Raw genomic sequence first — 18413 nt, 5'->3', positions numbered from 1 at the left:
TACGGACAGGATCCCAGAGAAAGACTTTTATAGAAAAGATGCGGCGGCAAAGCAAGAAAATGATTTGATTGGCTGTAGCTTAAGTGGCTGCATTATTTGGGAAAGCCTAGTTGGCTGTGATCGGTTGTCCGTAAGTTTTGGTTTCTCAGCCTTGAGGCATCTCAGGCTCAGGTTTGGACTTGCCTACCAGCTACCAAGCCATTAAAGCCACCTTAGTCTAATGCCCCTTTCTTTAATTAATTTAACACTTCTCTACCTTTTTAAAGTCCTTATCCATAAGCATGTATACACAATTTTATTTTAACATAAGCGCAATCACAGTGAGCTTGTGATTCGGATTCTGCTTGCCCATGTTTTTTCCAAGTTGCTACATAGTCTTTTTATTTATGACTTTAATGGCTGCAATATATTTCACCAAGTTGGTCTTTATGCCTGTTACTTTGTTTCTTCTTTTGAATTACGTTGGTGGGCTATATTTCCAGGAGTAGGATTACAGGGGAAAGAATATAAAGATGTTTTGAAGACCCAGTCCTTGCACTTGGCTCATGGCCAAGGCATCTGCAGCCGGAGCTCCCTCATGACCCTCATCATGTCCTCCCTTCTCCAGTCTGCCAACAACCTCATTGTCCTAGGCCGGGAGGAAGCAGGGGCCGAGAAGATCTTCCAGAACAACGGAGTGGCCCTGTTGCTGCAGCTCGTGGACACCAAAAAGCCAGAGCTGATGCTGGCCGCCGTACGGACCCTGTCGGGCATGTGCAGCGGCCACCGAGCTAGGGTGAGGGCCTGAGTGTGGGGTACTTGGCACAGATAGCTGCCTGTCCTGCGAGGACCTGGAGGGTGACATGTGGGCAGGGTGTGGCTGGCATGAACAGACCTGACACAAAGTCTAAAGTGTCCCTCTAACCTTGGTTGTTTGGGCCCCATTCAAGAGACTGATCCTCTTGTTTTTCCTTTGAGATGGAAATGGGTCTACCAAGGATAAGGTTATTGAAGGTCTCTGTGAGGAAGAGGGGAATGCAAGGCTACGATGGTTTACATTGTTTCATGCTAAGTCTTTGAAGTCCAGTGTGTATTTTAAACTTAACAGCACATCAACGCGGACTTGCCATGATGCAGGTGCTCCATGGCCCCATGTGGGGAGTGGCTGCTGCATGGGACAGCACAGTTGTAACCTCTGGAAAGGGGCGTGGCTTATATCAAGGACCTTCTCAGACCCTGGGCCCCATGAAGTGTTGACTGCCTGGGCTTGTTTCCCTGCTGCATGGGGGGGCTATCTCCCACTCCGTAGCCTGCGTGGCAGCTGGAAGGGAGGGGCGGGCAACTGACCGTGGTTCTCGCTGGGGGTCTAGGCCACAGCTATTCTCCACGCAGTCCGGATAGACCGAATCTGTAGCCTCATGGCCGCCGAGAACGAGGAGATGTCGCTGGCTGTCTGCAACCTGCTCCAGGCCATCATTGACTCTCTGTCTGGGGAGGACAAGCAGGAGCATCGAGGGAAGGAGGAGGCCGTGGTTCTGGGTAGGAGACATTGTTTCGTTTTGGTTCAAGGGGGTGGGGGCAAGGGAGAGTCAGTTACCACCTCAGACCGGGCATTCCCTCTATGTGGAGGTGGCCTGGTTTTGTTTTTGTATTTATTTTCTGGTTATAAAAATAGCAGAGGCACAGCAGCATTACGTGCAATAGCTTAAAGGTGGAAGCAACCTCAGTGTCTGTTGATGGATGAATGGATAAACAAAATGTGGTATATACATACAATGGAGTATTATTCAGCCTTAAAAAGGAAGGAAATTCTGACACGTTACAGCATGGATGCACCTTGAGGACGTCAGAGTAAGTGAAGTAAGCCAGTCACAAAAAGACAAATACTGTATGATTCCACTTATATGCGGTTACTAAAATAGTCAAACTCATAGAGACAGAAAGTAGAATGGTGGTTGTGGTGGGCTGGGGGAGGAAGAGATAGGGTATTTAATGGGTACAGAGTTTCAGTTTTGCAAGATGAAAAAAGTTCTGGAGATGGATGGTGGTGATGGTTGCACAACAATGTGAATGTTCTTAATGCCACTGTACTGCACACTTTAAAATGGGTAAAATGGTAAGTTTTATTTTGTGGATATTTTGCCACAATTTAAAAAAGTAACAGAGGCTTACTGGAGAAACTTGGGCAAATTTAGAAATACATAAAGATTAAAACAAACAAACCTGTAATCACTCTCCAAATAACCACTATTATCAATTGTATCCTTCCGGTCTTTTTTCTATCCGTCTGTATATCTGTTTAACAAAGTTGGAATTCGGCTATGGATAGTTTTGTGGTTTTTTCCTTCACTGAGCATTATATTAGTATTGCATACTATTTAATATTCTTAAAAAGGATTCCTTTTGACTTTAATAATTATAATTTTACATTTGTTTCACTCCTCATACATGAACATACCGACTCATGCTTCTTCCTCCACATCCAAGTTGTGAGCATCGTTTTAGAAGTCCCTGCTCTGCCTGAGAGGGTGACAGAGGCAGGTTCCCTCACAGAAAACTTAATGTTAAATAATAATAATCTTAAATAATAATAAGTAACTGATCTTAAATAATCATCTTTTTTTTTAAAGATTTTATTTTTTTCATTTTTCTCCCCAAAGCCCCCAGGTACATAGTTTTGTATTCTTAGCTGTGGGTCCTTCTAGCTGTGGCATGTGAGATGCTGCCTCAGCATGGCTTGATGAGCGGTGCCATGTCTGTGCCCAGGATCGGAACTGGTGAAACCCTGGGCCGCTGAAGTGGAGTGTGCAAACTTACCCACTCAGCAACGGGGCCAGCCCCTTAAATAATAATCATGATCTTAAATAATAATAATAAAAACTTGATCTTAAATAATTTCACATGATCTTATATACTATACCATTGTATGGCTGTATCATAATTCATCAACCAGCTCTATATTGTTGGCGATTTAGATTCTTTCCAATTTGCCTGCTTATGAAAACACTTCATACCGATTCTTTATGTAAGCCTATGTTTGCATTTTTAATTATTTCCTTGGAACAAATTCCTAGAAATGAGAATATAGGTCAAAGTCTGTGAACAACTAAAATTCTTTCTCCATCTTCCTTTCGGATTCCTGTCTGAGAAGGTGCTGTTACCGATCCTGAAGTGAATTCGCTCACCCGTTGTGCAGCAAGCCAATCTCTGACACCGGGTGTGGTGGAAGAAAGTAGGAATTTTATTTTTGCACAGCGCTGAGCAAGGAGAGAGGGCAGCTAACACTGAAATCCCAAACTCCCCAAAAAGCTAAAAGGAAGGGTTTTTATTTGGGGTTTTAGGTAGGGGAGGGGGAGCATATGGCCTTGCTGGTCGGAGCTTTCCCACCAGCCTGTCTGTGGCCTTGAGACACTTGCAGAGAGGAGGAAGCCTGTGACCTTGCTGGTCAGCAGCTTTCCCACCAGCCTGTATCTCTTTGCGGGAGGAGATAGTCCAGGTGCTTGTCCTTGACAGTGTCTGTCTCCATGGAGGATAGTGGATTCTGGAGCCAGGAAGCCAGAGAGTAAACAGGGAATGAGTGTTTTGGGTTTAACCCCATATATGCTGGGTTTAACGTGGGGAAACTGATATCCAGGTCGGTATCAGTGCATCAATTTGTACTCTTCCCAAGTGATAAGAGTTCCTGTCTTAACTCATTCTCAGACTAGTTATGAATCATTCTTAAACATATTTTTATCATTCTTAAACATATTTTCCTGTGCAGTGAGTAAAAATCATCTTGTTATCTTGTTTGAATTTCAAAAAAATTGCTAGTGAGATTAATCATTTTTTAAATATTTACTAGCCATTTGGACTTCTTTGTCTGTGAATGGTTTGTTCAAATTGTTACCTATTTTGTCTGTTGGGGTATCAGTGTTTTTCTTTTTTACTGGTTCATAAGAGCTCTTTGTAGATTAATAATATTAACCTTTTGGAGTCCTGGATTCTTGATGTGGTTCTGACTTAACATTGTTATGGTCAGCAAATCACGTTCCTTTTCTGTGCTAGAGTCATTGGAGGGTCCAAGATGGCCTCACTCGTATGGCTGGTGGTTAACTGAAGATGCTGGCTGGGGCACCTTGCTTCTACTCCTTGTGGCCTCTCTAGTGGGCAGCCTGGGTTTCTATGTAACTTGGTGGCTACATTCTAAATGGACAAGCCCCAGTGTGCAAGTGCTTTTTAAGCCTCTGGTTGGGCCATAAAGTCACATGAACAACCCAGTGTGTGTGTGGGGGGGACTCCCCAGGAGTGTGAATACTGAGAGGCGTGGTTCGCTGGGGGCCACAACTTCCTGGGGAGGTAGTGAGCTGTTGGATGTCTCTGCTGAAAACTTCTTCCATGAATATTGATTTCATATCTGTCTCCTTGTAGCTTCCGCCCCACTCTGGTCCCAATTCTGCCCTCTGGAGCCACAGAATAAGTCTGTCATCTCACTCTCATGACATGCCTTTATCTGAAAACAAGCTGTCATGTCCACTTGTGTCTTCTCCAGTTAGATAGCCCCATTCTTTCATCGTTTATTTATTTGACATTGTTTGGGTTCTTTCCCTTTCTACCTGCCTGCCTGCATTTGGGCTCCAACCTAGAATGAGAACAAAGTCTCCAGGTCTCAGAGAGCTCAGACAGGGCACAGCAGGAACAGGCATTCGCCTTTCAAGATCCGCAGTGGCAGGGAGAGCCTGGCATCCCAGCAGAGGCTGAATTCAGGCTCCCAGCATGCCTGAATCTTGGGAGTAAGATGCCTGTAGGGACTGTAAATTTCCCTTCTGGAAAACGTTTTATTAAATCAGTTTATTAAAAACACCATGAAGTGTCCCTGGATCCCTGCCAGTCATCGCCTGGGACTAAAGAACTTTCTAAGAACCAGAGCTGTTCAAGGATGGAATGGCTGTTGTAGAAGTCAGTGTTCACTGGAGGACCCCTTGGGGGTGTTGTCTGGGGATTTCTCTCTTTTTGCGGTAAGATGGGCAATACTATAGTCTCCTGGGAAATTCCAATATCTAGGAAGCAGTGGGTTTGATATTTCCAGAGTCCTTCTAGAAGCCTCTGCCATTCTTGGCCCTATATACGTGAGGCTCCCTATTCCTCTCTATTTACCCCGTCCTTTTCTTCCTCAGACACCAAGAAGGACCTGAAGCAGATCACCAGCCACCTGCTCGACATGCTGGTCAGCAAGAAGGTGTCTGGCCAGGGCCGGGATCAGGCCCTGAACCTGCTCAATAAGAACGTCCCCAGGAAGGACCTCGCCATTCACGACAACTCACGCACCATCTACGTGGTGGATAATGGTGAGGAGGCAGAGGGTCTGGGGCTCGCTCCAGCATTTCGCCAGGGCACCAGGTGACCCGGCACTGAGCAGAAAGTGGAAGAGGCGTGGCTCTTGTCTCGGAGAAGTCTTCAGCGCCACCGGAAAAGCCAGGAAAAGGCATTAGCATATTGGGATCCCCCTAGGTGGGGTGGTGAAAGTGTAGATCAAGGTTCTGAATTCAGGGCCTGAACACACCCAGAAAGTGTCCACACACCCCCCAAAATATGTGGGTGTGGTTACCTAACAAATGGGGCAAATGCCAAAAAACTAAGCAGGACTCCACCAACCATGGGGTAACATTCCTGATGGCCAGCAAAATATTTCCTAGGCCTTCGAGACTGGAGAAATGGCATCGAGTGTCCTTGGTATAAAGCACAGTAATGGTATTCTAGCAGATAGTCACTAAACTTGCCAGCTCCAGGGTGTCAACCCCTCTCCTGAATCACCTTCTTTAATTGTTCAGGAATCATAGCTGTGGCTTTAGAATCTGCTGTGATAAATTCTCTTACAGCTTTAATGACATACAGGCCATACCTTGTTCTAAAAGGTTCAGATTAGCTTTTACCAGCTTGCAATTTATTCTCTTTTGATGCTGCACTTGCTGTGTTTGGTTGTCACACATCTCAGCAAAGTGCGCTTTAACAAATTACTCTGGTGCTTCAGCCCCACCCCCAACTTTTTCTCCCAGCTCTGGACTTCTCTGCATGTGTTACAAAGGCTGAGCATAGACACCAGGCCCCTTTTCTCTGCACTAGGATCTAGGCTCAACCTCATGGTTTAGGGGATGGGGTGGTAGGGAGCAATATTTGTTATTCTAGGCACCAAAATGAATAGCACTTGAGTAAAATAACGTAGACTTCAAAATCCTAACGAAAAGCTGCCATGCTGAGCTTGTATGTTGTGCAGACCGGGCTGGAAGACTGGGGCAGGGGAGCCACCAGGATGTCAAGCCTGAACTGAGCTTTTGGGTTTGGGGAGGGGGCAAAGATTAACAAGGAGGAGGTCCAGAGTGTTCTAGAAGAGAAGTGAGATGCTCATGGCAGCTCAGGAAGGAAAGGGAAGAGTGGGAGATGAGGGTGGGGAGATGGTGGAGGTGGAGCAGGTGTATTTGATGGGGCCTTTGGGAGGCAGGCTGAGGAGTTTGGGTCCCTTCCTCAGGCCCCTTCCTGTACCTCTCCAGCTCAACACGCTTTTGGGTGGGTGATAGAACACACACTGCATAAAATGTACTGCTGAGCGCTTCCAATTCCCTCCTAACACCAGAGTGTCGTGCCTCCAACATTTACCCTGGGTGTTCCTCCTCCCACTTACCTGTGCCACCCAAGGGCTGACCAGCTCCTGCCACCTCTGAAACCTGGCCTGAAATCACGCCATCCATTGTCCCAGAGGCGGCATAGTGTAACAGTTAACATGGAGGGCTTGGAAATCAGACATTGCCGGGAGGGTGTCCTTGCTGTGTCACTTGCCAGCTGCGTCATCTTGGGCAACTTACTTCACGTCTCCGAGTCTTGGTTTTCTGCTCTGAGAGATGGGAATAATGATTTGTAACCAGTAGGGTTACTGTTAGGATTAAATGAGGTAATGGATATAAAGCTCTTGGCACACAGTAAGTCCTCAGATGCGTCAGCGTACAACTCTTACTCTGTTGGAGCGAACCACCCCACTCGCAGGTTACCACTCTGTCCTTGTCACCCTGGTTGTCATCTTTTTACATCTGTCTTCCCTATTGTATTGGGAGCCTTTTGAGGTCAGGATTGTTATTTTTATTTCGGTATCCGGTACCTAAAAGGTGTTCATTTATTCATTCACTCATTCATTTATTTATTTAACAAATACGTAATGGTTGAATTAGCCTGATGGGTAATAGGAAGCCATTGAAGATTCTTCCACAGAAGAGAGGAGAAGGGATAATAATAAATAGTAAATATAGTATTTACTAAATAAATAATAAATATTTATTGAAGGATAATGATGTGAATGGATGGGCAAAGGGCAGTCTCCCTACATTATCTCCTTGAGTCCTCAAACTCCGTGAGGTAGGTAGTATTCTTCCCATTTTCCATATAAAGAAACTGAGGCCTGGGGAAAAGAGAATGTGAAATGGTATTTGAGGAAGGTTATACATCAACCCCTAGAATGTTAGCACTGGTCGAGTCCTCTGAGATCGACTAGTCTTAATTCTGCAGTGTGAAAGTAGAGGCTCCTAGCCGGAGGTGAGTTGCTCAGGTAGGGGCAGAGGCAGGTGTAGAAGCTGGGTCTCTTGGCTCCATTCCAGTGCCCCTTGCTCTGGATAAGCCATGTGCTATGTGAGGGCAGCCTGGAGAGAAGCTGGTGATAAGACACAACTGAGCGAGGAGGTGTGTTTGTGAAGACAAAGCCCAGCAGGGGTCTTATACTTGCCACCATCTGTCCTGCAGGCCTAAGGAAGATCCTGAAGGTGGTGGGGCAGGTTCCAGATCTGCCATCCTGCCTGCCCCTGACTGACAACACCCGCATGCTGGCCTCTATCCTCATCAACAAGCTCTATGATGACCTGCGCTGTGACCCGGAGCGCGATCACTTCCGCAAGATCTGTGAGGAGTACATCACGTGAGTTTCCTGGAGGCCTCGGGGGGGTTGGGCTCTGTATTAGTTATTGACGGCTGTATAACAAATTGCCCCCAAATTTAGCAGCTTAAAACAATAATAATCATTTATTATCTCACAGTATGACAGCAATTTGGGAGAGGCTAGGCTGGGTGGTTCTGGCTTGGGGGCTTACAAGTTACAGTCACAAGTTGGCCTGGGCTGCAGTCATCTGAAGGCTTGACTGGGGCGGGAAGATCTGTTTCCAAGATGGCGCCCTCACATGGCTGGCACGTTGGTCCTGGCTCTTGCTGGGAGGCCTCAATTACTCCCTGAGTGGACCTCTCCTCATGGTAGCTGGCTTCCCCTGGAGTGAGTGATCCAAGAGAGAGCAAAGCAGAAGTGGCAATGTCTTCTATAATCTAGCTTCAGAAGTCACACACCATCACTTCCACTGCATTCCATTCATTAGAAGCAAGTCGTTAAGTCTGGTCTATGTTTAAGAGAGGAGAATTAGGCTCTGTATTCTGCTGGGAGGAGTGTCAAATATTTTTGGACGTATTTTAAACCTACCACAGGCTCCTGTGGTTGAAACGAATGAACGTCAGCTTGTCAAAGAGGGAGACCTGGCTCTGTCAAGACTTTAAGGACTATGTGGCCTTACAGAAACTAGACAGGAGCCCAGGACCCTCAGCAGCTGGAGTCCCTGGGACTTCTCATTGCCCCTCCATCATCACTGTGACTCTGATGCTCTCTCTGCGTCTCTGTTTCTCTTTATGTGTTCTTTCCCTTCTCCTCCCACTGCTACATGGCCTTTTAGTCCTTTATTCCAACGATTCTCAAACTTGTTAATGATTGGTATTTCTGGGAACCACCCCCCCACCCCGGACTCAGTAGTCTGGGGTGAGGCTCAGGAAGTTGCATGTATAGAAAGCACCCCAGGTGGGTCTTGAGAGGATGGAGACACTGCCCACTTTCTGGAAAGCCTGTAGGCTGACGGCTTTCACTTGCTGTCACATAATACTTGCCTCAGCTGAGGACGACAGCTGCTTCATCCTTCCCAGGGCAGCCAGCACCCAATGACTTGTCCCTCACTCCAGCTTGGGAAAACTTGAAGGGTGTCTCAGCTCTAGAGCTCTTCACAGACTGAGGCTCTGTCAGGACTGCATTGCAGCCCAGTGCTTCCTTCTGTCCAGTCCTGCTTTCTTCCCTTCCCCGACAGCTGTTGACCCCAAGAACTCTCCCTAGTACACTTCCTGTGTGTCAATCCCCATCTCAGAAAGTGCTTCTTGGGGAACACAATCCATGGCACTCCTGTTATATCGTTTATCCTCATCATAACTCTGAGAAGTAGCAGTATGGTCCTCAGTTTCCAGATCAAGAAGCTGAGGCTCAGAGAGCTTCAGTGAATTGCCTAAGGTCACACAGCACATAAGTAGTGGATCCGGGATGCAAATCCAATTCTGTCTTGTCCTCAGATCTCACACTCTTCCCACCCCCTGGGCCAGTTGTCTTGACCACGCTTGCCCTCTGTTTCAGGGGCAAGTTTGACCCCCAGGACATGGACAAGAATGTGATTGCCATCCAGACGGTGTCGGGGATCCTGCAGGGCCCCTTCGACCTGGGCAATCAGCTGCTGGGACTGAGAGGTGTGATGGAGATGATGGTAGCGCTGTGTGGCTCGGAGCGTGAGACAGACCAGCTGGTGGCCGTGGAGGCCCTCATCCACGCCTCCACCAAGCTCAGCCGCGCCACGTTCATCATCACCAATGGCGTGTCACTGCTCAAAGAGATCTACAAGACCACCAAAAACGAGAAGATCAAGATCCGCACGCTGGTGGTGAGTGGGCTTGGTGCCAGACACCACGCCGGGCACCAGGGCACCAGGATGAATGAGGCATGGCCTCATCCTTGAGGAAACCACACTCTAGGGGGCACCAGACCCACCTGTAAGCCCCTGCAGAGCAGGGTGATAAGCAGGAGGCTGTGAGAACATGGAGTCAGAATGGTGGATCCTCCCGTTTAACTGTGACGACGGTCGTCTCTGTGCTTTAGAATGACACTAACATCAATGAGCTTCTGTCCAGGAAATATTTTCAGAGCAAACTCCAAAAAGTCAGTTTGTTTCCTTAATCAGATTCTATATGGCACAGTTAAACCTGTGTTTTTCCATTTTCATTTTAGAGAAATTATGTGTATTGATCTTTTCTTTTCCTTGTAAACAATTACAGTGAAGATTTGAGTCATTGATCTGTTTGTTTACGTCAATTTTTAAAAAACTAATTATAGCTCCTGCCATTGTGAGTTTTCTCATATAGAGACATTTTTTCCTGATAAGAGTCCAGTGCTTCCTGGGTAGAATTCTGCACAGCTGCATTTGTGACTCACAGGATGTGATTTCTCTGCCCATTTTGTGCTGTAACAAGTTACCGTTGTAGTTCAGATAGGATTGGTGTTCCTTTGTGCTTATTTTTCAAAATGGCAGACCCAAAATATTTGTGGGGTCAGAATGGTGGGGGAAAGGGGCAGGGTGAGAACCTTCAGCTTCGTGGGCATCTACCTGAACCCGGAAGGCTGAGAGGAGGCATCTCGGAAGAGGTGACACCCGGGCTGAGCTTTGTAGTATGCATAGAGGTTTATCCAGGCAAAGAAAAAGGGGCCAAGTGTTCCAGCCACAGGCACCTCTTTGAGCAGGGCCTCGTGCCCAAGCCTTGGTGTTTCTGACCCGAAAGTGTCCGCTGTCTCCCCTCCCCCACAGGGGCTCTGTAAGCTGGGCTCTGCAGGTGGCACAGACTACGCTCTCAGGCAGTTTGCTGAAGGGTCGACCGAGAAGCTGGCCAAACAGTGTCGCAAGTAAGGGGGTCCTGGGGAGGCCCAGCATCTCCTCTCTGGGGTGTGCCCTGGTGGATGCCGGATGGTGAAAGGCCCGTCTCCTGCTACCCACTACCCTGAATTGCTTCACTCTCCAAACTGAGCCCTGGCACCACCCCCCAGAGCCCCTCCCTCCCCTCTTGCAGGTGGCTATGCAACGCATCCATAGACACTCGCACCCGGCGATGGGCAGTGGAGGGCCTGGCCTACCTCACGCTGGACGCTGACGTGAAAGATGACTTTGTCCAGGACATTCCTGCCCTGCAGGCCATGTTTGAGCTGGCCAAGGCAAGTGTGGCCCTGACCTGTGGCCTCAGGAGCAGTCTACCAGATTCAGGCTCACGGGGCCCCACACGGAGCCTGGGAAATGGGACCCCGGTGTCCTCATTCTGGTTCTACCTCCTCTCCCTGTGTAAACCTGGACTGGTCATTTCCCTCTTTCTGGCCCTCATTTTACCTGACTGTAAAATGGGCTCACAACTCTTCATACCTTCCAGGCAGTGGGAGGATGGACACCAGACTGGTATTTTTTCCTGAGACCCTCAGGAAGTGAAGTCTTGAGGGACCGAGAGGCAGTGCCCACAGCCTTTTCTGGGCCCTCTTCCTCCTTCCCAGTGCCTCCCAGACTCCTTTCCTCCTCTGCTGGGCCAACCCCCTGGCTCTTTTCCACCACTGAAGGGAGGAATTGTGGAAGGGAGTTTCCACCGGGGCCAGACAGAGAGTGTCCAGCCCCACCCTGCCCCATCCCAGTCTGACGGGAAGGCGTGTTGGATTGGGCTTTTGAAAGAGGCACAAAGCAGAGAGCACGCTCAGAGGACACCCATTCCTGCTCTCGGGGGGCTGCTGAGGGTGCAGGAGGAGTGTCTGCCCGTCCTGTAGGAGCAGAACCAGTTGTCTCCTCTGTGCCGCTTGTACTTCTCCAAGCTGAGCCGCACCAGCCGCCCTCCTCCCAAACCACCTTGCCAGCCATGCGAGGGGGCCGTCTTGGAGGCAGACGTCTGTTCTAAAGTTTCCTTTCTGCCTTCCCCCATCCCCCGACTCTGTGCCTCCAGACCTCTGACAAGACCATCCTGTACTCGGTGGCCACCACCCTGGTGAACTGCACCAACAGCTACGACGTCAAGGAGGTCATCCCCGAGCTGGTGCAGCTCGCCAAGTTCTCCAAGCAGCACGTGCCCGAGGAGCACCCCAAGGTGGGGACGGGGATGACCTGGGAGGGGTCTGTGCCACCAGACAGCCAGAGAGTTAGGAGGGGAAGATAGTGATGTCTGGGTGCTGTGCATGTGTGTTTAGAGGATTCTGCGTTAAGACAGATAAACTGAAGATGATAATGGTAAATCTCGTCCACCGGGTGGCGCTCATGTATTTTCTTAGTTGTTATTCTGCCTGAAAAAGACCTGAATAATCTGTAGTCTGAGAAAAGAAATGGAGCCATGACGAACGTTTTGCAGTTTATGTTGTTGATTTCATAGTCATCAGACAGTTGTATTTCATGTTTCCAACACTTATAAAAATTTTGTTTTCTGGGATATCTGAATTTGGAGCTATTAGTGCTAAGTAGGAATAATGAGAGGGGGAGGGACACGGGTCACCGTTAGCCCAGATGGCACAAATCCTCTTGGGGCCCTCCCCAGTGAATCCCTGCACAATAGGGTATACTTCGTATGTAGTTTGTATGTGAATATATATGCATCATATTTCCAGCCAGTAAAACATTTAGACTTTTAAAAATGATCAAAGTAATATAACCATGTTGCAAAAACAACAAAAAGGTGGACAGTAGAGAAAAGAAAATAACCCTCACGATTACATCATCTCCATGTGGGCACTGTCGCATTTCAGTGTATTATATCACCCACCAGAGGCTTTTTTTCCCCCCGTGCACTTTTTTTTTCATAGTTATAATCAGAACGTAGTTACCATTTTGCGCCCAATTTTGGGAAAATACTTTATACGTTTTCCACATTGCTATGTCATTCTCTGAATCGTTTTAAAGCTGCACAGTATTTCCTGCAGGCAAGAGTGTGTGGCATGTTCTGCCGCCATAAAGTTCACACGCAGCTTCTAGAGGTTGCCGGTGACTGTCGGCCTCTTCCCAGCCTCTCGGAGGATTGTCTGCAGGGACTGTTCAACCCTGGGGCTGACTTTGAGTTTTCCCCGAAACCTGATCCGTTGTTATGTCAGCTTTGTCTGCTCCCTATCCCCTCTCACCCCTGCCAGTGTCCCCCGGTGCCCCCTCTCCCCCATGGAAAGCTGACCTTTTGTAAGCCTTTTCTTTGCAAGAAAAGTAATATATGAGTCTTCCAGGGTTTTGGATCATCTTTCTTCTGTTTCACTCCTCTGTGAATGAACAGGCTTTGGGGTTGATGTCCCTGTCACATCAGCTCCTCAGGCTCTGCATTGGGAGTGGGGAGGGCAAGGAAGAGGAGACGTTTTGACCTCCACGACAGCAGAACACACTTACACCTCCTTGGCCGTTGTTGGGCAAAGGGGATCTGGAGTAGCGTGTTAGTTTCCTATTGCCGCTGTAACAAATTGCCATAAATATAATGGCCTAAAACAACACAGATTCATTCTCTTCCCGTTCTGGTGACCAGAAATCTAAAATCAGGTTCACTGGGCCAAAGTCGAGGCGTCAACAGGGCTGGTTGCCTCTGGAGGCTCTGAGGGGACAGTTTCCTCATCTTTTTCAGCTTCTAAAGGCCACCTTCCTTGGCTTGTGACCTTGAATCCCTCCACCCTCTTGTTTCTGTTGTCGCTTCTCCTACTACTAATTCTGACCCTCCTGCCTCCCTCTTATGAAGACCCTTGTGATTATGTGGGGCCTGCCCAGATAACCCAGGATTCTCTCTCCGTCTCAAGACCCTTTACTTAATCATATTTGCAGAGTCCGTTTCCCCATAGGAGGGGACATATTCGTAGGTTCTGGGATGAGGACGTGGACATCTTTGGGGGTCATTATGCAGCCTTCCGCAAGAAGTCAGAAATGCACCGTCTTTAGTTCCAATACGGATTGCCCTGGTGCCCAGGCCCCTTGCCCACTGCCACCCTTTCATCTCCCCAGGACAAGAAAGACTTCGTAGACATGCGGGTGAAGCGGCTTCTGAAGGCCGGCGTCATCTCCGTGCTGGCCTGCATGGTGAAAGCGGACAATGCCATCCTCACCGACCAGACCAAGGAGTTGCTGGCCAGGTGCGGCTGCAGCGGGCCAGGGCTTGGGTCCGAGCGGACGAGAGGCAGGGGGCTGGGCAGGGAGTAGAGATGGCAGGGGACTAAATAAGGGAATCAGCCACTGGGGAGGCTGGCGAAGAGACCGAAGGGGATCAACATTGAAAAGTGATGTGGCGGGGCAGGTCATCACAGGTAGAAGTTTGCCTCAGGAGGAAAGAGGTCACTATCCATTCTGGTTCCCTAGTCCCCAGGGCCTGTGTGGGACCTGCTATTCCAGAGATGAGAGGCACAGTTTCTGTGAAGCCTCATGGGGAGGCAGACAGGCTCGCAGTTACAATACATTGCAGTGGGTGCTGTTATGGGGAAAGACCGAGGGGTGGTTGGAGCACAGGCAGTGGCACCCAGCCAGCCAGACTGGAGGGTAGGTGGGTGGGCAGCCAGGAAGGCCTCCTGGAGGATGTGACAACTCAGTGGAATCCTGAAGGAAGAAAGGGAGCCTCCCATATGTGGGGAGGGAAGGGTTCCAGGCCAAGGGGAGCAGCATATGGAAATACACTGAAGACAGAGAGGGAATGAGTGAGTAAGGACGGGTCCTCCTGCATTGTATCCGGAGCATGCAGTGCACAGGAGGGAGCAGTGCTAGGCAAGACCAGAGAAGTAGGCAAGGGCCATATCACGGAGGTCCCAGGGTGTCTCCATGTTGAAGAGTTTCTCCTGGGTGGTAGGCAGCAAGGAGCCATTCTTTGTCTCCCTAACTAGGCATGGAGTGGCTCTTTGCAGCCTCGCTTGGACTCACTTTCTCCCCAGCCTCTTATATTCATGGCACTGTCTTCCCAAGGTGGCCAATTCTGGAGAATGTGCACACTGCCAGTACTTTCCAGGGCTTCACTGGGTCTGACCGGCTGGCCTGCTGATGTCTGAGACGGGTGTGCTGGTGCATTAAATGTCCTTTGTCCTTGCCCTACAGGGTTTTCTTGGCACTGTGTGACAACCCAAAAGACCGAGGAACCATTGTGGCTCAAGGTGGTGGCAAGGTAATTGAGTGGGATAAGGTTCTTGCCACCCTAGAAGGTGCTCCCCTGGGGAGGAGCACACTCATGTGTGTGTGTGTGTGTGTGTGTGTGTGTACACGCACCCAAGAATGTACTCCTTGCCCCAACCCAACCTTCTGGAATACGGTCATTCAGGTTTCTGTGCTGTCTGTGCTCATGGCCCCAAACCAATTTCTGCCTGATTTTGTGTTGTGTCATTGGATTTGCTGTGGAATCCCATTTATCCTCCTTGCAGTTGGAAGGAAGCACAGTGCAGACACAGAGACCATGGACTTTGCCGTAGACAACTTATTGAGTCCTTGCTTGTCCTCTTTTTAGCTGTGTAACCTTGGGCCAATTACTTAATTTCCTCAAGCCACAGTTTCCTTATCTGTAAAGTGGGACAAAAAAATCACACACTCGTTTTGCAGACTGTTCCAAGAATTAGAGAAAATACACTTAACATATTGGCTCATAGTAGGTGCTCAATAAATGGCTGCTGTTCTGATTCTGTTGGACTTAGGCAGAAGGTAAAAAATTGGCATATTGATCGATTTGTCCAAAAGCCAAACAAACGTATGGATGGGTGAGGGCGAGTGTGGGTGAAGACCTTGATGTGTGCTGGGAACCAGGGGGCATGAATCCGTGATTAAGTATGTAGTTGTTTTCTATGATTCTCGAGAGTTGATGAAATTGCAAAGTCTTCCCGAAGTTCTGATGGAACAGAAGGACAGCAGCTGGAGAGGGAGGATGGGGAGAGAAGCTGCTGGGTGTCTGTGACCGAGGAGTGACTGTGCCCTTTCTTGCAGGCCCTGATTCCCCTGGCTCTGGAGGGCACAGACGTGGGCAAAGTGAAGGCAGCCCACGCCCTAGCAAAGATTGCTGCGGTCTCTAATCCAGACATCGCCTTCCCTGGGGAGCGGGTGGGTGCCTGGGAGGGTGGGATGGACGATGGGAGGAGGCTCCTCTGACCCTAGAGGCCTTCCCCTCGTCATCCTACCTCCGGCCTTGGAGGGGGCATGGTGCAGTCACAGAGAGGGCAGTAAATTGGAGGCGCCTGGATTCCAGGCCTGGTTCGGCCTCAACTAACTTGGCTGTCCTCTTGGAAACTCAGTTATCTCATATGCAAAGTAAAGGCAATAATCTTGCCTCTCAGCATCATTGTGAAGGTTGAATCAGACAGTGGGAGGGCATGTGCTTTGGAAATTCTAAAGCTGGGCTGTTATGAATGTTCAGGACTGGGCAGACATGGTCTCCGCCCAACCCGCTCCTGGACACTTCCCCACAGGTGTACGAGGTGGTGCGGCCCCTCGTGAGTCTCCTGGACACACAGAGGGATGGGCTGCAGAACTACGAGGCCCTCCTAGGTCTCACCAACCTGTCTGGGCGGAGTGACAAACTCCGGTGAGTGGGGTGTGGAGGGAGCAGGGATGGAGAAAGGCGTCCCATGAGGTGTTTGGTGGAAATTTCACATATACCGTGTGTGCCTTCCCCCGAGGACAGGATCCAAGGCGGTGGGTAGAAACGACAGTGGGAGGGATCTGTGTTAGGACTTGGAAGAACCACAGAGCGAATGTATGAAGCCACAGGAGACTGCAAAGGCGCTTCTTTCTGAAGTAGTAAGGAAGATATCCAGCTGGCTGGGTGGGAATAAAGTGTATTCCTTCTTGGAAGCAGCAGGATGGTCGAGTGTATTGGGTTGAGGCTCTTTTGGTTGCAAGTGGCAGAAAACTCACCTTCAGCTGGTTTAAGCACAAAGGGAATTTAATGACTAATGTAAATAAAAAGTCTGGGGTAATCCAGATTCAGGTGAGGCTTGATGCAGGGGTTACAAAGCTGTCCCAGGTCCTACTTCTCTCCACCTCTCCTGTCTGTGTTGTCTTAGTTTTCAGATCAGCTTTTCCCCTCTCTCATGATCACAAGGGTTGCTCCAGACCTCACAACGTCTTGGCTTCATATTCAGCAGGAGAGAGAAAGAGAGAATTTCTCTTCCCCATCAGTAATGCAAAAGAATCTCCAACTGGGTGACATGTTCATCCCAAACCCCATCACTATGGCCAGGATGCTGTACTATGTCATTTAGTTTATGCCCATTGGTGCCCCTCCTGGAGCGGGGGTGGGGTCAGTGCCATCCAAACCATGCTGGCTGACTGGGATGGTGGAATGGCCCCTGGGTGGGCAAAAAACCCAAGTGCCCATGACAGAGGACTCAGTGGCCTTTCTTTCTCCACCCCTTGCACCCTAGGCAGAAGATCTTTAAGGAGAAGGCCTTGCCAGACATTGAGAACTACATGTTTGAGAATCATGACCAGCTGCGGCAGGCAGCCACTGAATGCATGTGCAACATGGTGGTGAACAAGGAGGTGAGGGGACTCAGGATGGGGACGGGAACGGTCAAAGCATGGAGAGTTGGGCCACAGGTCAGGGCTGTTACAACTGCGTTAAGGGAGCATTTTGCCAGAGAACCCAGGAATCCTTCCTAGGTTATAGCCCCTTCCTGTAGGGACCCTGAGAGGAATATATGCACAAAGGAGACAAAGGAGAACACACAAAGTCCTATTCTGCCCAGCTGGGGCTTTGACCCCAAAGCTTGGCACTGGATGAGATGGAAGGAACCGTCTCCCTAAGTTATTTAGGTCTAAATAATCTCATGGCAAAGCAGGATATGAGACCAGGGCCTCTGAGAGGTCAAAAGAGGCCAGGCCACTTGCATTTATTGAAGTTCCACATATATAAAAAAAGGAGGAAATGCAAAAACAGTTACAAACAATTTTAGTATATTCTAAATGTTATTTGATGAACTAACGCTGTTTCCATAGAAACTGCAATGCACTATAAGTGTGCTCTTCACAGAATAATTACAGGATTTATAAAAATAAAATGAATTCAGAACGTGTCCATGGCCTCGTGGTCCAGCAATGGCACAAATTATAACCATACAGTGAATGAATGTCTTCTTATTTCCATCCTGCCAGAGGACTGCTGTACCTGTGGGTCTAACCTCAGCAGAGGTAGCAACAGCATGTAAATGTGAGGCCCTTCATGCGTGTGAGGGCCAGGCCAAGGGGCCCTCCTGGGCCCTCCTGTAGGGTCTAGTGTGAGACCCACTCTGCTTCCCCTCAATTCTTAAGTCTTGGATCTTCTCACTGTTACAGGAGGAAAACTGAGCCCATGCAAGCCTGTTAAAGTCAAAAGAAATAAAGCTACACAGGGTCCACCAGGGATCTGGCCTAAGGCTGGCCTGGATCCTGGCAGCCATGTAGGGGGAAGAGAGTGAGTGTGTCCAAGGAAAGGGGAGGGGAGTGACAATGGGATGGGGGAGCAGCCTTCCCCCTGGGAGCACCGGCTGCTGCAACAACCCAAATCAAATTAGTCAACACAGCGGTCCCACAGGATGGAAGTCATGTCTCGCCCACATCACTTCTCTCCCATGTTTGGATCAGGTGGCT

The 18413-nt window shown here is 49.0% G+C and overlaps 1 protein-coding gene across 2 annotated transcripts in view; it reads left to right on the top strand.

The window, feature by feature from the left end:
* UNC45B (unc-45 myosin chaperone B) overlaps positions 1-18413 on the top strand; it is a 29109-nt gene that overhangs the window by 6089 nt on the left and 4607 nt on the right. For both annotated transcript variants that reach the window (XM_005597568.4, XM_005597567.3), the window contains exons 6-18: positions 608-775; positions 1350-1518; positions 5136-5306; positions 7744-7915; positions 9431-9731; positions 10650-10744; positions 10909-11050; positions 11815-11955; positions 13827-13954; positions 14901-14967; positions 15774-15887; positions 16253-16368; positions 17210-17327. In XM_005597568.4, the coding sequence (XP_005597625.1) occupies positions 608-775; positions 1350-1518; positions 5136-5306; positions 7744-7915; positions 9431-9731; positions 10650-10744; positions 10909-11050; positions 11815-11955; positions 13827-13954; positions 14901-14967; positions 15774-15887; positions 16253-16368; positions 17210-17327 (1902 nt within the window). The remainder of the gene's footprint in view (positions 1-607; positions 776-1349; positions 1519-5135; positions 5307-7743; positions 7916-9430; positions 9732-10649; positions 10745-10908; positions 11051-11814; positions 11956-13826; positions 13955-14900; positions 14968-15773; positions 15888-16252; positions 16369-17209; positions 17328-18413) is intronic.

Source organism: Equus caballus, chromosome 11, assembly GCF_041296265.1.
Source record: "Equus caballus isolate H_3958 breed thoroughbred chromosome 11, TB-T2T, whole genome shotgun sequence".
In the NCBI taxonomy this organism is placed as follows: Eukaryota; Metazoa; Chordata; class Mammalia; order Perissodactyla; family Equidae; genus Equus; species Equus caballus.
Note: the sequence above shows the minus strand (reverse complement) of the source record. Positions and strands in the feature narration are given on the sequence as shown.